Source organism: Artemia franciscana, chromosome 7, assembly GCF_032884065.1.
Source record: "Artemia franciscana chromosome 7, ASM3288406v1, whole genome shotgun sequence".
Taxonomy (NCBI): domain Eukaryota; kingdom Metazoa; phylum Arthropoda; class Branchiopoda; order Anostraca; family Artemiidae; genus Artemia; species Artemia franciscana.
Genome location: NC_088869.1, coordinates 1,376,784 through 1,396,394, shown reverse-complemented (window position 1 = coordinate 1,396,394; position 19,611 = coordinate 1,376,784). Strand labels below are relative to the sequence as shown.

Below are 19,611 nucleotides of genomic sequence, written 5' to 3'. Positions count from 1 at the left end.
AACACTTACAAGCAAATATCAAACAGTTCGTGGTAACAAATTTGTAAGGAGCGACCCGGCTCAATAGTAACCAAAACTCTAAAAAATGGAATTTTGATACCAATAGTTACATCAAAGAATTGCATTTTAATGCTGATTTTAAATATGGAAGTTTCATCAGGTTTAGTCTTACCATCAAAAGTTACGAGCCTGAGAAAATCTGCCCTATTTTAGAAAATAGGGTGAAACACCCCCTAAAAGTCATAGAATCTTAGTGAAAATCACACCATCAGATTCAGCGTATCAGAGAATCCTCTTGAACATGTTCCAAGATCCTATGTACAAAAATGTGGAATTTTGTATTTTTGCCAGAAGACAAATCACGGATGTGTGTTTATTTTTTATTTTTTTTATTTTTTCTTTTTCCCAGAGGTGATCGTATCGATCCAGTGGTCCTAGAATTTTGCAAGAGGGCTCATTCGAAAGGAAATGAAAAGATCTAGTGCCCTTTTTAAGTGACCAAAAAAATCAGAGGGCACCTAGGCCCCCTCCCACACTCATTTTTTACCAAAGTAGGTGGATCAAAATTCTGAGATATCCATTTTATTTAGCATAGTCGAAAAACCTTATAACTATGTCTTTGGGGAAGACTTACTCCCCCAGAGTCCCCGTGGGAGGGGCCGCAAGTTGCAAATTTTGATCAGTGTTTGCATATATTAATGGTTATTGGGAAATGTAGAGACGTTTTCAGGGGGATGTTTCGCTTGGGAAGGGGGGGGGGTTGAGAAGAGGGAGCTATGTGGGGAAAATTTTCCATGGAGGAAGAAGATTTCCATAAAGGGGGCGCAGCATTTTCTAGCATTAATTAAAAAATCAATGAGAAAATAAATATGAAAAAGGTTTTTTTAACTGGAAGTATGGAGAAGCATTGAAACTTAAAACGGACAGAAAATATTACGCATATAAGGGGTTCACCTCTTCCTAATACCTCACTCTTTACGCTAAAGCATTTTTAGTAATTTCAACTATTTATTCTACGGCCTTTGTGATTCAGGGGACAAAATTTAAGCTTTAATGCAAAGAGTTATTGACGAGTGGGCGAACCTTCTCATATACGTAATAAAAGCATACGAACATAGAAGTTTGTTACGTAAGCTAATTCGTAAGTTACGTATATCTTTTACTAATGAAAACGTTCGTAAAAACTAAAAGTTCTAGTTGCCTTTTTAAGTACCCAAAAAATTGGAGAGCAACTGGGCCTCCTTCCCCTCCTTTTTTCGCAAAATCATTCGATCAAAACTATGGGAAAGCCATTTAGCCAAATAAATAAATATGCAAATTTCGCTTTAATTATTCATCTGCGGAGAGCCGAAGTCAAAACATGGATTAACTAAAAAACGTTCAGAAATTAAATAAAAAAACAAGTTTTTTTAACTGAAAGTAAGGGGCGACATTGAAAGTTAAAACGAACAAAAATTACCCCATATATGAAAGGGGCAGCTCCTTCTTCAACGCCCTGCTCTTTACGCTAAAGTTTTTACTGTTTTAAAAAGTAGAGTTGAGAGAAAGAGTCAAACTTTAGTGCAAAGAGCAAGGCGTTGAAGAAGAAGCAACCCCTTTCATATACGGGGTAATTTCTGTTCGTTTTAAGTTTTAATGTCGCTCCTTACTTTCAGTTAAAAAAACTTGTTTTTATTATTTATTGCTTGTAAGATATATTTTAAAAATAACCTTGCCTTATGTCATCTTTCAATCCTGTTTTATCTGTTTATATAATCAAAGAGTTCGCGGTGACAGACTATAAATAAATGGCGATTCGGCCCCATAGTGACCGAAACTCCAGAAACGGAATTCCAGCAACAATAGATACATCAGAAGAATCTTTTTTTATGTTGATTCCAAGTATATATATTCAAAAGTTTAATGTTACCTATCAAAAGCTACGAGCCTGGGAACATTTGCCTGACTTTCAAAAAGGTAGGAAATACCCCCAAAAAGTATAGGAATATTAATGAAAATCGCACTATCAGTTGCAGTTTATCAGAGAACTCTACTATAAAGGTTTCAAGTTCCCATCGATGAAAATATGGAACTTTGTATTTTTGGTCAGAAGAGAGGTTAACACCTGTATCTTTTAGAAAACATTCCCTATTACGTAGCATGCACCTGCGGCTTGCCCTGAGAGGGTGGCCGTTAAACCTTCTCCGTAATCTTGAATCACTAAGGGAAGAAAAGGGGAGTGGCTTTGGGTTTACCAGAGAGCATTATGCTGTCACTACTATAATTTCTGTGCGTTTTAATTTTGCTCCTTACTTTCAGTTGAAAAAAAAAATTATTTTTAAAGTAATTTCTGATCGTTTTTAAATAATTTCATGAATTCTAGCTACTCCCTCACGGAAAAATCCCTCCTCCCCAAGGATTTATTTTCTTTGATTTTTTATTTCAACTTTGAGTTGAAAAAACGTTTAAATTTGATAAATGTCCAAGATCAGCCGAATTCGAACTCGGTATTGGATAAATAAATCAATCTAGGACATTTACAGTCAAATTCAACGCTAATAAAAATGGCGGTGAGTGCAGAAGCTATTGAAGATGAATTTTCCTCTTTTGGGATTAATCTGAATGAGAATGAATTAAATAATTGTAACTATTTAGAACCAGTTTTTAATGCTTACAGACTATTAGTCATATTGCCAGAATGATTACAAATAATCGGTTCCTGGTTAGACTCTTTAATAGTTCAAAGAAAGTAGACTAGTTCAGGGTTACCATATGATAATATCTTAAAGGACATCTAATATTTTAGCGTTTTTGAAAGGTTGATTGATATTAGTCTGTGATTAGGGCTATTGAGACAAGAAATATGTTGAAACACTTCTTAGCCTAGGGTATGGAAAAATTTTAGGCTACTTAACTGAGGGTATATTTGCTATGCTCAACCCCCTCCCCTAATGCAGCCCATATTATGGTAGACTATAGGTCTACATTAGGGGCTATTGCAAAGGAAGCATGTTAAGAAAACAAGTCATACTTCATAGGCTATTAAGCATAATAATTCCATCTAACACATTTTGCATGCAGCTCCACTACACCTTACCCCTCCTACTAATCTGTAAATATAGGCTATATCCAAAAAGGGTATTTCTCATGCAGGCTACCCTTAAATTAAATCAAGTGTGACAAAGCAAGAGTCAGAAAAAAAAAAGAATGACAGGTGGGGAAATTCATTGGAAACACAGGCTAATTTGGCTGTGTATTTGCACATTAGTCGGATCAGGGTTGAAATATAGGCTAAGGTAAAATTATAGTCAATTGACTTCTTGCTATCTCAGAAAGGGCTTAGGTTAGGAAAATGAAACTTTCAGGGATAGATCTACAGGCTAAAGTATGTCCTGGAAAGGTATTTTAAAGTACCCATCTCAAAGTTATGAGCAAAGTTACCAGAGCAAAGTTATGAAGCTGAAAACAATTTTGTTGTACTTCAATTAAGCAGAAGATCTATTTTGCAAGGTTTCACTTTTATAACACACATATTTTTAAAGGTCATCAAAGGTCAGGGCCCTGTAGAGGGAGGAATAGAGGTAGGCACTTCAAAATACCTTCATGGGATATACTTTAGCCTGCAGTTTCATCCCTGAAAGTTTCATTTTCCTAACTTTAACCATTTCTGAGATAACAAGAAGTCAATTAACTAGAATTTTACCCACACATTTTTAAAGGTCATCAAAAGTCAGGGCCCTCTAGAGGAAGAAGGAGGGGAGATAGTTGCTTCAAAATACCTTCCTGGGACATAGCCTACTTTAGTCTAGATTTATCCCTGAAAGTTTTGTTTTCCTAACCTAAACCCTTTCTGAGATAGCAAGAAGTCAATTAACTAGAATTTAACCAAATATAATAGAACAGCAGTCAAAATGTGTTATCACCTAATCTAGGCCTTTACTCAAATTAAATTTCCTATTTGCTATGTCAAGTATCACTACTATTTTGAGCTGTGTACCCATAAACTGAGTCAACACAGATAAAATCAAGAAACAGAAAAATACATGGAAATTATGTAACATGTATATATTTCCTTGATTCTGACTCATAGGGCTTTATTTATCTGTAAACCCATTTCTTAAATTTAGGAGTAGACTCTTGGTAGGGCTTAAAATTATAGCCTACTGAATAAGCAGGAATTCCTTCCTGCTTATTCTGTAGAATAAATTTTCTGAAAATTAGGCTAATTTGAAAATCAAAGTTGATATAAAACATTTTTGTCAACATTTACATGTAAATTTATGACAGCTCATATTATTGACTTACCAATAAAGCGAATATACCACTCAATGCCTTTTTTATGCTCTTAATAATTGCTTTTATTGCAAATTCAAATTTAAGCACTTTCTAACCTAGCCTAAACTAACCTTATTATAAATAATTTTGACACTGAGAAAATAGTAGTTTTTTTTTTCAAAAATGACTAAGATAACAGCACTGAGAAAACATAGTATTATTTTGTCAGAAAACAACTGATACTTCATACTTTAATTGAAAATTCATTATTTTTAAGAGCTGAAAAAGTACTCAAATTTGAATTTGGGTAAAATTCTAGCTGATTGACTTCTTGCTATTTCAGAAAGGGGATAGGTTAGGTAAATGAAGCTTTCAGGGATGGGTCTACAGGCTAAAATATGTCCTGGGAAGGTATTTTGAAGTACCTACCTCCACTCCTTCTCCATCTAGAGGGCCCTGACCTTTGATGACCTTTAAAAATATGTGTGTTATTAAAGTGAAACCTTGTAAAATAGATCTTCTGCTTAATTGAAGTACAACAAAATTGCTTTCAGCTTCATAACTTTGCTCAATCCCCTTTTTATAAGGTTTTAAAGATATGCAAATACATTTCCTAAATTTTGAAAAAAAAACATTGATATTGCTCAAAATTCTACTCAAATAACATGAATTGCATTTTTGGAACTAAAGGCAGAGAAAAAGCAACTAGTAACTGAAAATTAAGGTAAAATGTTGTTTTGTCGAAATTTCAATAGGTACTCCCACTTTGGCCAATTGTAGAAAAAAGCCAAGACAGATTGTTGAATTAAGTGGGCAGCCCAGTCACCTATCATGTAGGCGAATTTCAGGACTCTCTAGAGGGAGAAGGAGTGGAGGTGGGTACTTTAAAATACCTTCCCAGGATATACTTTAGCCTGCAGACCCATCCCTGAAAGTGTCATTTTCCTAACCTAACCCCTTTCTGAGATAGCAAGAAGTCACTCAACTAGAATTTTACCTGAATTTGTAATAGAAGCAATTATTATTTTTATAAAGAGCATAAAAAAAGGCGTTGAGTGGTATATTCACTTTATTGGTAAGTCAATAATATGAGCTGTCATAAATTTACCCATTTACATACATGCTATTGCATATTTGTCAGTCTGTCATGTGTGCAATCCTCCAAGTCCTAAGAAAAAGATAGGTAAACATAGTAATGAGTGTAGCTCCAACATTTTTATTAGGGAGACAAAAGGAGATTCACATCTTTGGAGTTAAGGAGTATGGGATATACTTGAAGAGAAAGGCTGTTGGATTAAAGACTGTTGGAAAATGTGTGAAAAACACAAGCCCAAATTTCCTTTCAAGATGTCAGACAAGTTGTTTTGAAACATTATTTATACTGCATACAACTCCCAATAGGCTTGAAAAACAGTAAAGGTGGCATGTGCCTTCCCTAAGTCTGCTATAAAACATTTTTCTTCAAGGAGTTGCAAAGAAAAGTTACTATTTAGCAAAGACACTTCTTTGTTGAATCATTCAGTTGCAAGCAACTGAATGCTTTTTTATGACCTCTTTTTCTGCTGCTTTTTTTTTCTTGGTGATAGGTTTTTGGTGATAGGGAGCCATTGACTCAGTTCTCATCCCACCCTGTCTTCCATGGCTTAATGGACCAGCTCTTCTTGATAGCAATCTTAAAGGTGTCAATAGAGAAAGCAGTTACAGCAGTATTATGAAGATTGTTCCAATGGGTAATCACTATTGGAGAAGTAGTGTTAAAGTAGTACCTCATTTAAAAGCTAATTCTTATATCTTATCATATTTTGTAAATTTCACTCAATAAAGTTATTATAAAGTGCCTTGTGGTACCTTAAAAGTCCAATTTGGGTGATATTTCTGGAATGGAAAGGCTAGGTTGAACATCATGAAGCTAATTATGGGCTCATTTATAACTGTTTTTAATATATAGTTACTTTTTATAAATTTGACTTAATAGGGCAATCATATGGCACCCAAGAAGTGCACTTCAGATTGTTTTTCCATTTTTATGGCACTTGGTATCTACCAAGTGATGTATAGTGATCACAAATTCTGTCAGTCTGTCTGTCCTGCTTTTGCTACTTTAGGCACTTCCAGGTAAGCCAGGACAATAAAGTTTGGGAGGTGCATCAGGAACCAGACTAGATTAAATTAGAAATTGTTGTTTCCCCAATTCGACCATCTGGGGGGGGGGGGTCAGGGGACAGTTAAATTGGAAAAATTAGAAAAATTGAGGTATTTTTAACTTACAAAGGAGTGATTGGATCTTAATGAAATTCGATGTTTGGAAGGATGTTGTGTCTCAGAGCTTTTGTTTTAAATCCCAACTGGATCCAGTGACATTGCAGGAAGTTGGAGGGGGGAGGCTAAAATCTTGGAAAACGCTAAAAGCAGAGAAATCAGGATGAAATTTGGTGGGAAGAATAAGCACAAGTCCAAGATACATGACTGACATAACTGGACCAGGTGGAGTTGGGGTGGGGAAGTAATTTGGAAAAATTAGAAAAAAAGAGACCTCTGCTTTAGGACTCTCATTTTAAAACCTGATCAGATCCGGTGACATTGGGGTGACTTGGAGGGGGAAACTAGAAAGCTTGGAAACCAGAAATCTTGGAAAACGCTTAGAGTGGAGAGACTGGGATAAAACTTGATGGGAAGAATAAGCACAAGCTATAAATATGTGATTGACATAATTGGAACAGATCCATTCTCTTCAGGGGAGCTGGGGGTTGTTATTTTTAACTTCCAAGTGGGTTATTGGATCTTAATGAATTTTGATATTTAGAAGGACCTTGTAACTCAGAGCTCTTATTTTAAATGCTGACAGGCATTAAGCCTCTGATTTTCCTCTTAAATTATTTTATTGATTCTTAGAATTTTGCCAGAGCTCATACCATATGAGCTCTTGGCTCTTCTGACCTTGTCACAAGTGCCATATGAGCTCTTAGCTCTTGTTTAAAATGAAAATAACAAAAAAGGCCTTGTCTATTGAAAAACTGCACAGAAAAATCCCCTGGAAAATCCCTCCCCCCATCCCTGTGTTGATTCTCTCCTCAGTGGCAAAGTCCCCTCCCCCTTAAAATTTTCCTCACATTCAAAATAACAATCATTTAAATTTTCAAAAAATAAAGGGAGGATTATTAACTTACCCATCAAGAACTATTTGATAAAGAATATCCAGAAAATCTAAATAGTTCTTGGCAGCAGAAACCTTGGCTTAACTAAAACTTGTCAGGGATACCAATCAGAGAAGGAAAATGGACAAAAATTATCACCCCCCTTGTATCTTTGTTTAGAAAAAATTAAATATGGAAAGATTACACTGAAGTATGTTCTTGTCTTGATCTGGATAGGGGGGGGTATAGTTTCTGGAGGGGGATACACTGAATATTATTTTTATATTTAAAATTTCCTCCACCAAACAAAGCTCAATCCTTTAGTACTGCATGTTAAAACTGATATAAGTAGAAAAAGAGTATAGGTTGGCACTGCTAATATGTGCATACCAAACTTCCAAATGTGATAAAAAAAAATATAAATATATTGTCTGAATTCACTCTATTCTGGTTGCAGCAGACACTTTGTGCAGAATGCTGATTCAGTGATAAAAGTTCCACAAGTAGTGCTGGTCTTACTGTGACTGTCTGAAGTTTATGAATGTTGGCATTCACTCATGAATGTCCAGAATAACATTTTTTTTTTCTCCTTGGATCTAGTCAGTGTTGGCAGTCAACTGCTTCAAATCAATGCAAGGTTTGATGATTACAGGTGTGGATAGAGGTTAAGGTTTTTAATTCATTCTTGTATAACCAAATTTAACCTAAACTAACATAATCTAACCTAACTTTAAGTTTTACCATCATAGCTTGCATAAGACTGAAAACCTGACTTGCAAAGCTAATTGAATCCAAGCAGAGAAAAAATAATTTTGGATATTTGTCAGTGAATTTTGACATTAGCCAGATTTTGCATATTCACAGTAATACTGGCATTGCATGAAATGCAACTAATTTTGGTAATAATTCTTAGTACATTTATGTCAAAGAGGGAATCTTCACAGTATTCTACATACACAATTGTCATTTTTGGCAGTTTTGCAAAGGTGCTAAAATTGTTATTTTTTTCATAGGCTCTGGATTTAATATCCTTCTTTTATAAAACAAGGGCAGTCTGTGTATGGTATGTTATTGATTTACACAATAAAAATGGAATTAAAAAAAAAATAATTCTCAGGTTTTGTCTGGTTTTCTAAAACTTTGTGCACCATGATGGTTAATTGATTTCATTGAATTATTTCAACTAAGCAATTGAAAAACACATCTGATGACAAAAGGGTTTTCCACTAAATTTCATTTTTTTTTGAGTTTGCACTATAACAGTTGAAAAAATTTTTATGTTAATAGTTCCAAATTTTTGCTGTACTTGCTGTGTATTTTTGCATCAGCAAAAAGGTACAACCATTTAACTCAGGATGAGTGCATAAAAAATCTAACTGTTACAATTATCTGTGGGTGTTACTCTAGGCTTACACTGCTGCAGCTTTTCTGATGCAAAACTTCTTATGGAAGAAAGGTTTTTTATCCATTAAAGCTCAAATAGCTACCTTATAAACATGGAAGTTAGCCATCAACCATAAGTTTTTCTAAGTAGATGTGCTTTTTAACAGCTTATTTGAATTATTTCAATTTAGCTTTTGCCCCATCATGAGACATTAAGTTACAGTCAAAAATGTAAAAACAGCTATTTTTATATGGGGACCTGATTGAACCTAGGGTTATTCATGTCTTCTAATATTATCATCTATTAGACTAGGGATGTTTTTTTTTCAGTATATGTATTTTTCTGCAGCTCAGTTGAATTATTTCAATGTAGCTGCTTCACCGTCATGATATGTGAGCATACAGTCAAAAATGTGAAAACATCTATATGAAATTAGACCTATTGGAACCTAGTATTATTCATGTCTTCTAATTTTATTATCTGTTAAATTAGGAATTTTTTAGTAGATATAGCTTTCTGCAACTCAGTTGAATTATTTCAGTGCAGCTGCTGCACCATCATGACATGTGAACTTAAAATAGAAAATGCAAAAAAACATTATCTTTGTATGAAATTAGACCTGTTGGAACCTAGGGTTATTCATGTCTCTAATTTTATTATTTATTAAATTAGGCATGTTTTGTTTAGTAGATGTATTTTTCTGTAGCTCAGTTGAATTACTTCAATGCAGCTGCTTCACCATCATGACATGTGAGTATGCAGTCAAAATGTAAAAACATCTTTATGAAATTAGACCTATTGAAACCTAGGGTTATTCATGTCTTCTAATATTATCATCTGTTAAATTAGGGATGTTTTTTTTTTAGTAGATTTAGTTTCCTGCAGCTCAGTTGAATTATTTCACTGCAGCTGATTCACCATCATGACATGTGAACTTATAGAAGATGTAAAAACAGCTATCTTTGTATGAAATTAGACCTGTTGTAACCTAGGAATTTTTGTGTCTCTAATTTTATCATTTATTTAGTAAGGGGTGTTTTTATAAACAACTAGAATTATGAAATTAGTTGAAATATTATATTTCTCTGAAAATGGTATATTGTCGACTATTTCTAGAAGTTCAGAATATGTTCTAATCTTTAGTGCACATGAGATGACTTAGTGGTCAATTTCTTTGCCCTGATGTGAGTATAGTTGACTGCTTAGAATCTGACGTCATTTTTAAAATTTGCAATTTGATCTTTATTTTGTAGTAAAAAAAACTAAGGACAAAATATAATAATTTATGCTGATGCTTCAAAAACATTACTACAAAATAAAGAAGAAATTACAAATTTTAGATATGATGCCCGATTTTAAGTTTTTCAGGCAAATTCTTTTCATTAAAATTCAGCAAAGATTAAGGCATTTTGCAACATAGTCTGAAAACTGTACCTTGACTGCCAATTTCATGGCATGCTAATAATTTCCATGGTAACCATGAAAAATCTGTTCTTCTAATTTTTGGTTTTAATTGAAATATGATTTTTAAGAGCCAAGAAAAAATTTAACATTAAAATTTTGATCATATGCAAAAAGTTGCAGTGCATCATGAAAAATTTCACTAATGATACTGCAATTTCATAAGTATTTGCAGAAATTTAAGTTATTATTGATTTTGAAATGTGTGTGAATTTAGCATTAAGTTTTAATGAAGCTAAAATCTCCACAAGCAAAGGCTGAAGGAAAAAAACGTTTTTTTTGGGGGGGGATGGGTGCTGTAGGAAAGGATTTCTGGTAAACAGGGATTTTAGTGGAAATGAATTGCATTTTTTTTGCAGTTTTGTCCTACTGTGAAAGTTGTGCCAGATGATAGAAGGATGCCATGAAAAAATGGCTGGACCTTTTTTAGGCTATTGGTAATTATTTGTCGAATTCTCCAGGATTATTTCCATTTGTATTAACTGCTCAGACTTTATAATTAATTGATAAGGTAGATTTTTAAGGAAACCTGAATTCTAGCTCACTGATGACATATATTTTGGGGTAAATAACAATTTTGGGATGGTATTTCAAATGTAGAATTTTTGAATTATCAAATTTCCCAATGTTTAAATTTTGAAATCAACTTTAGTTTTTGAATTTTGTGGACTGTAGGTTAAATTCTATGTTGCATGTTAAATTATTATGCATCCAAAATTACAACCATATCTTTAGGTTCCAGTGCTTGGTACAGGATTATTTTTCTTAGCTACAATAATTATTTATTAGCAATTATTTAACAATTATAACCATATTTAATTAAATATTTAATAATTTTATATTTTAATATTTATATTTTAATATTTTAGTTTATTAAAATATTTATTTAATTATTAATTTAAAATTATTGTAATTAATTATTTAAAATTATTTAATTTATTAAATAATTTATTAATAATATTTTAATATTTAAATATTTTAATAATTTTAACGATATTTAATTATATAACAATTATTAGCTACAATAATTGCCACCTTAGGGACAACAAAATCATCAAACTTTTGCATATATCCTAGGGACGTGTCTTAGTTGGGGGTATGAATACTCTATTATATTTAAAAAAAAGTTTTGATTGGGGATCAAATGGCATAACTCTATTTTTGTTATAGCTAGTTTTGCAAAAGAATTTTTTGCCAGTAATAAAGTTTCCTTTTGACAGTGTAAGATGAACTATTTTTCTAATGTCCTAACACAAATTATTAGCTAGTAATTTGGAAATAAGTACATTTCAAGAGATTAGCAAAAATGTTAAGAAATGAATCAATGTTAGAGAAATCAAAATATAATATTCAAGAACTGAATATGCAGCAAGGCACGATGACTGGTTTATATGTTGTATGTTGTATGTTAAATATGTAATATATGTTGTAAATATAGGTACAAGATCCATGACTGCTAATTTTTGTACTATTTCTGTGAAATTTCCCTTGGGAACTAACTGCTATAATAAGTTTAAACTTTATTGGCTTATTACACGCTGATGCCATTGCCACATTTTGAAAAATTGCTTAAATGTGTGAAAATATTTATGTAGACACCATTTTATTTCATGACAGCACATTTCTAGTATAAAGAATGGTTATCTGTCTTTAATTTTCATAGCCTAGTTTGTATTCTTGTGCTTTCCAGATTACTTACAGAAAATTCCAATGTTCTAGCTTGTATAGTTTAGCTGCAAATCATACAACTGAAAAATGAATTTATATGTAAATTAGCGAAAGAGTTGGTTTCACTGGCTCTTTGCCTAGCCTTCGAGTTTAGAAGCGTATGTAAAATATCGCTGTGTCTAACAAATAAGGCCAACTAGCCAGAGTTTGCTTCCCTGGCTCTTTACCTAGCCTTTTAGTTTAAAAGTGTATGTAAAATATTGCTGTATCTAATAAATGAGGCCAACTAGCCAGAGTTTGCTTCACTGGGTCTTTACCTAGCCTTCTAGTTTAAAAGTGTGTGTAGAATATGGCTTTGTCTAACAAATAAGGCCAACTAGCCAGAGTTTGCTTCACTGGGTCTTTACCTAGCCTTCTAGTGTAAAAGCGTGTGTAGAATATGGCTGTGTCTAACAAATAAGGCCAACTAGCCAGAGTTTGCTTCACTGGGTCCTTACCTAGCCTTCTAGTTTAAAAGCGTGTGTAGAATATGGCTTTGTCTAACAAATAAGGCCAACTAGCCATAGTTCGCTTTACAGGGTCTTTACCTAGCCTTCTAGTTTAAAAGCGTGTGTAGAATATGGCCGTGTCTAACAAATAAGGCCAACTAGCCAAAGTTTGCTTCACTGGCTCTTTACCTTGTCTTCAAGTTTAAAAGCGTATGTAAAATATGGCTGTGTTAACAAATAAGGCCAACTAACCAGAGTTTGCTTCACTGGCTCTTTACCTCGTCTTCTAGTTTAAAAGCGTATGTAAAATATGGCTGTGTTAACAAATAAGGCCAACTAGCCAGAGTTTGCTTCACTGACTTTTACCTAGCCTTCGATTTTAAAAGCAGTTGTAAATGTGGCTGTATTTAGTGAATATGGTTGAATAGCCAGAGAGTTGGCTTCGCTGGTCCTGCCCAGCCTTCTAGTTTAAAATCACCTTAAAATATGGCTGTATTTAATGATTAAGACCAACTAGCCAGATATGGTTTCACTCTGATTTTTGAATTAAAACAAGTTGCCATCAAGCCATTGGCCAATTGGAGACAAAACCAAGACATCTAGTCTGGGTTAGAGCCAAAGCTCGCGTAAGCCTTTTTCAGGATCGGCTCTTTGGTAGCCTTCTAGTTTGAAGTAAAATATGGCATTATTTAATGTATATAGCCAATTAGCAAGATGGTTGGATTCGCTGATTCTTTGCCTGGCCTTCTGGATTGAAAGTATCCTTAAAATATGGATGTGTTTAATTAATATGGCCAACTATCCAGATCCAGAGTTAGCTTCACTGTTTCTGTGCCTAGCTTTCTATTTTAAAGTAAATTAGAGCTCTATATAATGAATATGGCCAGTTAGCCAGAGTTGGCTTCAATGGCTCTTTACCTAGCCATCTGGTTAGAAATAAAATATGACCCTTTTTTAGTTTGAAAAAATCTCTAGTAATCTAGCTCTTAATAGTAAACTTATTTTTAGGTATTGGACTATGTGTTAGGTATACTTTGTCTGAAGAAGAACTTGCTGACAATTGGGTTGCTTTTTCCAGCTCCTTACCATCTAATGATCAGTCACTAAAAGAAAGCAGTCTGAAAAAATTTGATGAATACTTGGAGAAGCAGAAGAAAACGACTGTTATCCCAATCAATTCCCAAATTACAAATGAGACTGTAAGTATTATTTCTACATTTTAGGTTTCAAGTAATTAAGATTTAGATTATGCTTACTGCAATATGCAGGGTGTTCAAAAGGTCTGGATGCAGACAAATTTTGATGTTTTATTTGGCATTTTTGTATATAGGAGCTTGAAACCTCTGCAGTAGCGTTCTCTGGTACGTTGGCTATGATGTCGTGATTTTCATTAAGATTCCTTGAATTTTAGGGGATATTTTCCCCCATTTCAAAAATCAGACACATTTTCTCAGGCTCATAACTTTTGATGGGTAACACTAAACTTGATGAATCTTATATTTTTTTTCAATCAGTATGATAAACTGATCCTTTTGATGTATCTAATGATATTATAATTCCGCTTTTTAGTGTCGATAAATTTTCAAAATTCACTTGTATCCAGACTTCATTGACACCCTGTGCATTTTTATGTTTCATATAATTTATCTTAATTTATCCATTTGTTTATGCACAAAGCAAAGCCCATATTATTAATTAATTTTAAAAACTTTTTTACTAAATAAGTTTTTAAAAGAAAGTAAAGAGCTCCATTAAACCAAAAAAGAGCAGAAATAAAGTCAAATAATCTTACAAGTGTAAAACTACCACAAATCTTCATCAGTGAATCAGAGTACCATCAATAAAGTATCTGAAACCCAAAATGAACATGAATTACAATAAATAACAATATTTGCAATAAAGAACAATATTTGCAATTTACTGAACAAAAAGTAAATGTACGATTTAATTCACATATGCTGATATTTGTTCCTTAAGTTTGTGATAATTTTTAATTTGTTAAAGCTAAAAAAGTGAAAATATTTAAAATTTATTTGTTTTCAGTCAAGTGATAATTATGTTCTGGCCTTTAAAAGGCATGGGGTTTGTCAGCCTTACTTTTGTGAATGTCTGCTCCTTTTGAGTTTGACTTGGTTATTTATTGTAATTTCTGCTTGTTTTGGGTTTATTCATTACATGATTTAAGGTCGTTTTATGCTTGGGAGATTATTTGACTTTATTTCCGCTTATATTTGGTTTTAATAGAATTCTTTGCTTTCTTTGAAAAACTTATTTTATGGAAAAAGTTTTAAATCAATTTCTGTTCGTTTTTTTGACATAGCCTTTCATGGAAAAAGAAAATAATATTTTATATCTTTTCGGTTTTTTCTATAGGAATCCTTAGTTTGGCTTGCTATGTCTTTGTTGAAGAAAATTTTTCAACAATTTTTAACAACATACACCCTTTTGAAAATCTGGATACAAATAGTATTGTTTAATTTAGTTTTATACCTCCTCAACTTGACCTGAAAAATGAGACTTAATACTTTTCCCCAAAAAATCCAATCTATGCTCTTTGACAATCTGGATACAGTTACTCTCTTTTACCTTACCTCAGACCTTAGCTCCTCTTGTGCCGCCAGAGGCTTCCAGGACATCCATGAAGAGTCGCCAGTCATCCCGCATGTGCACCGCCGCCCAAACATCTTCCCACTGGGTTGGACTGGCGTGTGAATGGTGGACAGGTCCTGTTGATAGATTCAGTGCAAGGTGTTCTTTTGTTGACCCCTTCTGTGCATTCCCTGAGGTTGCCATTCCAAGATCTGTCTTGGGATCCTATCATTCTTCCTACTGATCATGTGCCCAAGGTGTCGCCTCCTTAGTTGCCGAATACCGTCCGTAACTATGGACTGGCCTGAGATAGAGCGGACTATGTGGTTTTTGACGTGATCTCTTCAGTCGATGTTTGGAATCCTCGAAAGGCATTTGTTATTGAAGGCAAGAATCCGTTTCTCTTGTTGTTGATTTAAATTCCAGCCCTCGCTGCTGTAGAGAAGTGCAGAAAGGTGCTCCTCATTTTTAATTTCGTAGAGTACTTTCGATCGCCATACTGATTTTAGTCGGTTAAAAGCTCCACTGGCTTGTCCTATCCTCAGTTATACCACCTGCTTACTCGACTCTGAGTTTTCCACCGTGTTGCCAAGGTACCTGAACTCTGCGACCTGCCCAACATTTGAATCTTTACACTTTATGTCCAGGAGGAACGAGTTGTTGTCATGCTCTTTAAACTCTCTGTATTAATCTTGAGGCAAAATGGGCATACTACTACTGCAGCTGCTACTAGGGCTAAGGTTATGAGGGTGAAACTTTAATGGGCTGTTGAGGAAATATTGAACTCAATCAAATCACACTATTTACATGCAGGTTGTCAAAAACGCCTATCAGTAATATCTCATGACTTCCTCAGGGTACTAAGTTGAAATATTTACGCCTCTATATTGAAAATTTCTGGTTATCTTGAAGGGGATGTTGAACTAATGACAAGGCACCATACTACTGCTACTACTACTACTGATACTACTTTTTCTAAGGGTAAGAATATTAAGGTGAAATATTAAGGGAAAGAAAAGATCTATAGTACAATTTCTATCAAGATTTGTTGCAAAATTTTGTCTAATCTAAATGGCAAAACGAAACTCTTGATTCTTAAGGGGGGAAAACGAACAAAGTTTTACAAAAACTCTTTATTAAACAATAAGAAAACTGTATCAATTAAAAACGAACTGCAATTAATTAAAACAAACCTTCTTCCATAAAAGAATATTTTTAAAGAAAAGTAAAGAGCTACATTAAACCTATGACAAGTGGAAATTTAGTTAAATAGTTAAACTTAAAACGAACAGAAACTGCCACAAACAGGAGTAGGGATATACCACCTACGCTTTGTGAAGACCAGAAAGTCATTTGCGACTACTGAAAGTAAAATACATTCTAACATTTTCTCTTTATAATGTTAATAAATGCAAAATTGCTGAGACTTTCAGGAATGAATATCAATATATACTAAACTATCGATCTGCATTTCATTAGACGGTCTTTCAAGTAATCTCGAAATCTTAATTGTTTTCAGTAAAGCGAAAGCGACATTCTGGGTTCTTCCAATACACAGGGAGCCAGAGATCGACTCCTGTTTGTGGCAGTTTCTGTTCGTTTGAGTTTAACTTGATTATTTATTGTAATTTGTGTTCGTTTTGAGTTTCACTTTTTTAATGATAGCGATTATGTTCGTTTGACGCTTCAATTACTATTTGACATAACTTCTGTTTGTCTTAGTTTAACGTAGCTCTTTACTTTCCCTTGGAGAACTTCTTTGTGGAAAAAGCTTTTTTTTATTAATTTACTCTTAGCGTATGTGGTTTTCTAAAACCTTGATTAAGACATGTATCGTTTTTTTTTACTAATGTGCAAAATTTTCTCGTAAGTAGGTGTTGTCACACACGTAATTTAAATCCTCAAATGGGCTCACATAAAGGAGCTAAGTTTCTAAATCGAACTAAAACATAAAAGGGCTAAATGTATCTTTTAATTTATTTCCACTTAACATCTAATTTTTTGGCCGATTTTTTCCCTCTCGTCTTAGGTTTAATGTGCGAGATTGCATCCTCCTCCAGCCCACTTGAAGGGCCACTGGAAGGGCCATTTGCTCTGCCTAAAACTAAAAAATGGTCCTAATACTGTCAATTGATGTTTTCAAAGTTTCATAATAACACTTTTTTTAACTTCATTCTATTTTTTTTGTATGTAATTTAACACATGCTTCTAAATAGGCTATATCTAGTTTTCATTGAAGTACAAATGATACTCTGGCCTTCAGCCGAGTTTAAGTGGGTGGCAGTTCAACTCTTATATGTTGTATGACTTTATTACTCCTAGGAATTTCTGTTCATTTTAAGTTGTATTTCTTCCTGTATAGGAATTCATGTTCGTTTTTAGCTTCCTTCTTCATGATTTAACTTCTGATTATTCAGATTTTAACATTGCTCTTTACTTTTTTATTGACACTTTCAACTTAATGACGAAAAAGCATAACGAAGTCATAAGCTCTGTACATTTACCATTTCAAATGTTTTGCTAGTCTAGGGATTCTTTTGCATTTTGCTGAGTAATTGTATCGTATTGTAATCCTGCATACAGGAAACGGGGCCTCTCCCATACCTAAAAAAAGAAGACTATTATTAAGGAAATTATCGTTGCAAATGATACGAATGGATACTCATCAGAATGCTCTACAGTTAAGCATAAACGGGCCTTTTGGGCATAAAAAAGATGATTGTACAACCCAAGAGTCAATGACGCATAGGTTCTTTTGCGTGTTTCTGTAAATAATTTTGCAGTGACTTTTGAATCTTTTTCGTTTGGTTAATGGTTTATCGGTCGTTCCCGAAAACCCGCCTTTGTCTTGCTCACATTCCTCAAGGCCTGATTTTTTGAAACCGTTCACCATCTGGCTAGCGATTGCTTTAGGCGGGACCCTAAAGACATGTTTCGCTAGGGGTCTTCAACGCCTGACCTCTTGCCTAGGGGGTACCAAGTTTTTGTAGTTACCCGCGCGCTAAAATTTCTCGTTTCATAAAATTCAATTTTAAATTTTATAGGCGGGAAAAAATCTTGCAGACGTCTATGTAAATGGGATTATATCGCATTTGCATCGTAAATAATGTATTTAATATATGCATGTATGAACAAGGAAAATGTTCTGTGTGACGCATGTCAATACTCTGTGAGGCAGAAAAATTTTCTTCTAAATTATAGCCTAAGAAAGGTCAACCTAAGATTATATTATAATTTCAGTAAAATTATCACGATAGATGCGTTAACATTAAAGATACTCAATCCCCTGCGATAAAGTCCAAGTAACTGAATTATGGTATTCTGTGTACAAAATGCTACAAGTTAAGGATTTTCAATTCCTTGTAGCCGCCGCGCAAAAAGTGGGGTAGCATAGTAGCAATGATACTCGGCAGTTGCTTGGGCAGCTTTTTTGTCGGCAGCTTTAGAATTCTGCATCTGGCAGCTTTTTTGTCTGCAGCTTTAGAATTCTGCATCTGGCAGCTTTTTTGTCTGCAGCTTTAGAATTCTGCATCTGGCAGCTTTTTTGTCTGCAGCTTTAGAATTCTGTATCTGGCAGCTTTTTTGTCTGCAGCTTTAGAATTCTGCATCTGGCAGCTTTTTTGTCTGCAGCTTTAGAATTCTGCATCTGGCAGCTTTTTTGTCTGCAGCATTAGAATTCTGCATCTGGCAGCTTTTTTGTCTGCAGCTTTAGAATTCTGCATCTGGCAGCTTTTTTGTCTGCAGCCTTAGAATTCTGCATCTGGCAGCTTTTTTGTCTGCAGCTTTAGAATTCTGCATCTGGCAGCTTTTTTGTCTGCAGCTTTAGAATTCTGCATCTGGCAGCTTTTTTGTCTGCAGCTTTAGAATTCTGCATCTGGCAGCTTTTTCGATAAAAGCCTGGCAGATTCGTTTCACTTCAGATTCACGACTATTTCAACGGATTTGACCTGGGATTTTGCTTTCTAATAAAACTTGCTAATTTGAGATAAAAACGTTCACGAGTGAACTTAGGCTTCTGCACGATTGTGTCTATTAACTAATTCTACTGAGCTAATTTAATTAGGCGTTCTAATCAGAACGACTAATCAGAATTTTAAATGGAAAACTATCAGCGAAAATAGGCTTTTGCATTAGTAGCCTATGTCAATTAATTTATGTAGACATTAGTATACGAGGCATGTTTTTTTTTTTTTTTTTCAGCATGGTCCGTTTGAACGTAAATACACAACGAAAGGTTATTTCAACAAAGCAAATACATTTTCAGTTTATTTTCAGCCAAGTTTGTTAAAACATTTACCATACCTTTGAAGTAGTTTTAAAATACCCTCTTCACAAAGATTTGGCACCTGCTTCGATAACCAAGAGTTCGCTGCCGTTTTTACGTCGTCTTCATTATTGTAATATTTCCCACTGAGATTTTTTTTGGGTGGAGGGGTAGGGCTGGGGGTTTTGGGGATGGTGTTGGAGGAGGCTGGGGTTTTGTAGGGGGTGTTGGTCACGGGCCATGGAGGGCCAAGGGTTAGTTTACTCCGGCTTAGATCCATACAATTTTATCATATACCTGCCTTTCGCGGAAAGTTTCAACCCAACAGCAGCGAATGTCGTGGTTATCGGAGCAGGCGACAAATTCTTA

The 19,611-nt window shown here is 34.2% G+C and overlaps 1 protein-coding gene across 1 annotated transcript in view; it reads left to right on the top strand.

Annotated features, from left to right (window-relative positions):
- Positions 1-2,520: 2,520 nt before the first annotated feature.
- The window catches only part of LOC136028709 (DNA polymerase alpha subunit B-like), a 65,637-nt gene continuing 48,546 nt past the window's right edge, over positions 2,521-19,611 (top strand). Inside the window, exons 1-2 of the mRNA XM_065706572.1 lie at positions 2,521-2,622; positions 13,398-13,588. Of these exons, the coding sequence (XP_065562644.1) occupies positions 2,544-2,622; positions 13,398-13,588 (270 nt within the window). The 5' untranslated portion in view covers positions 2,521-2,543. The remainder of the gene's footprint in view (positions 2,623-13,397; positions 13,589-19,611) is intronic.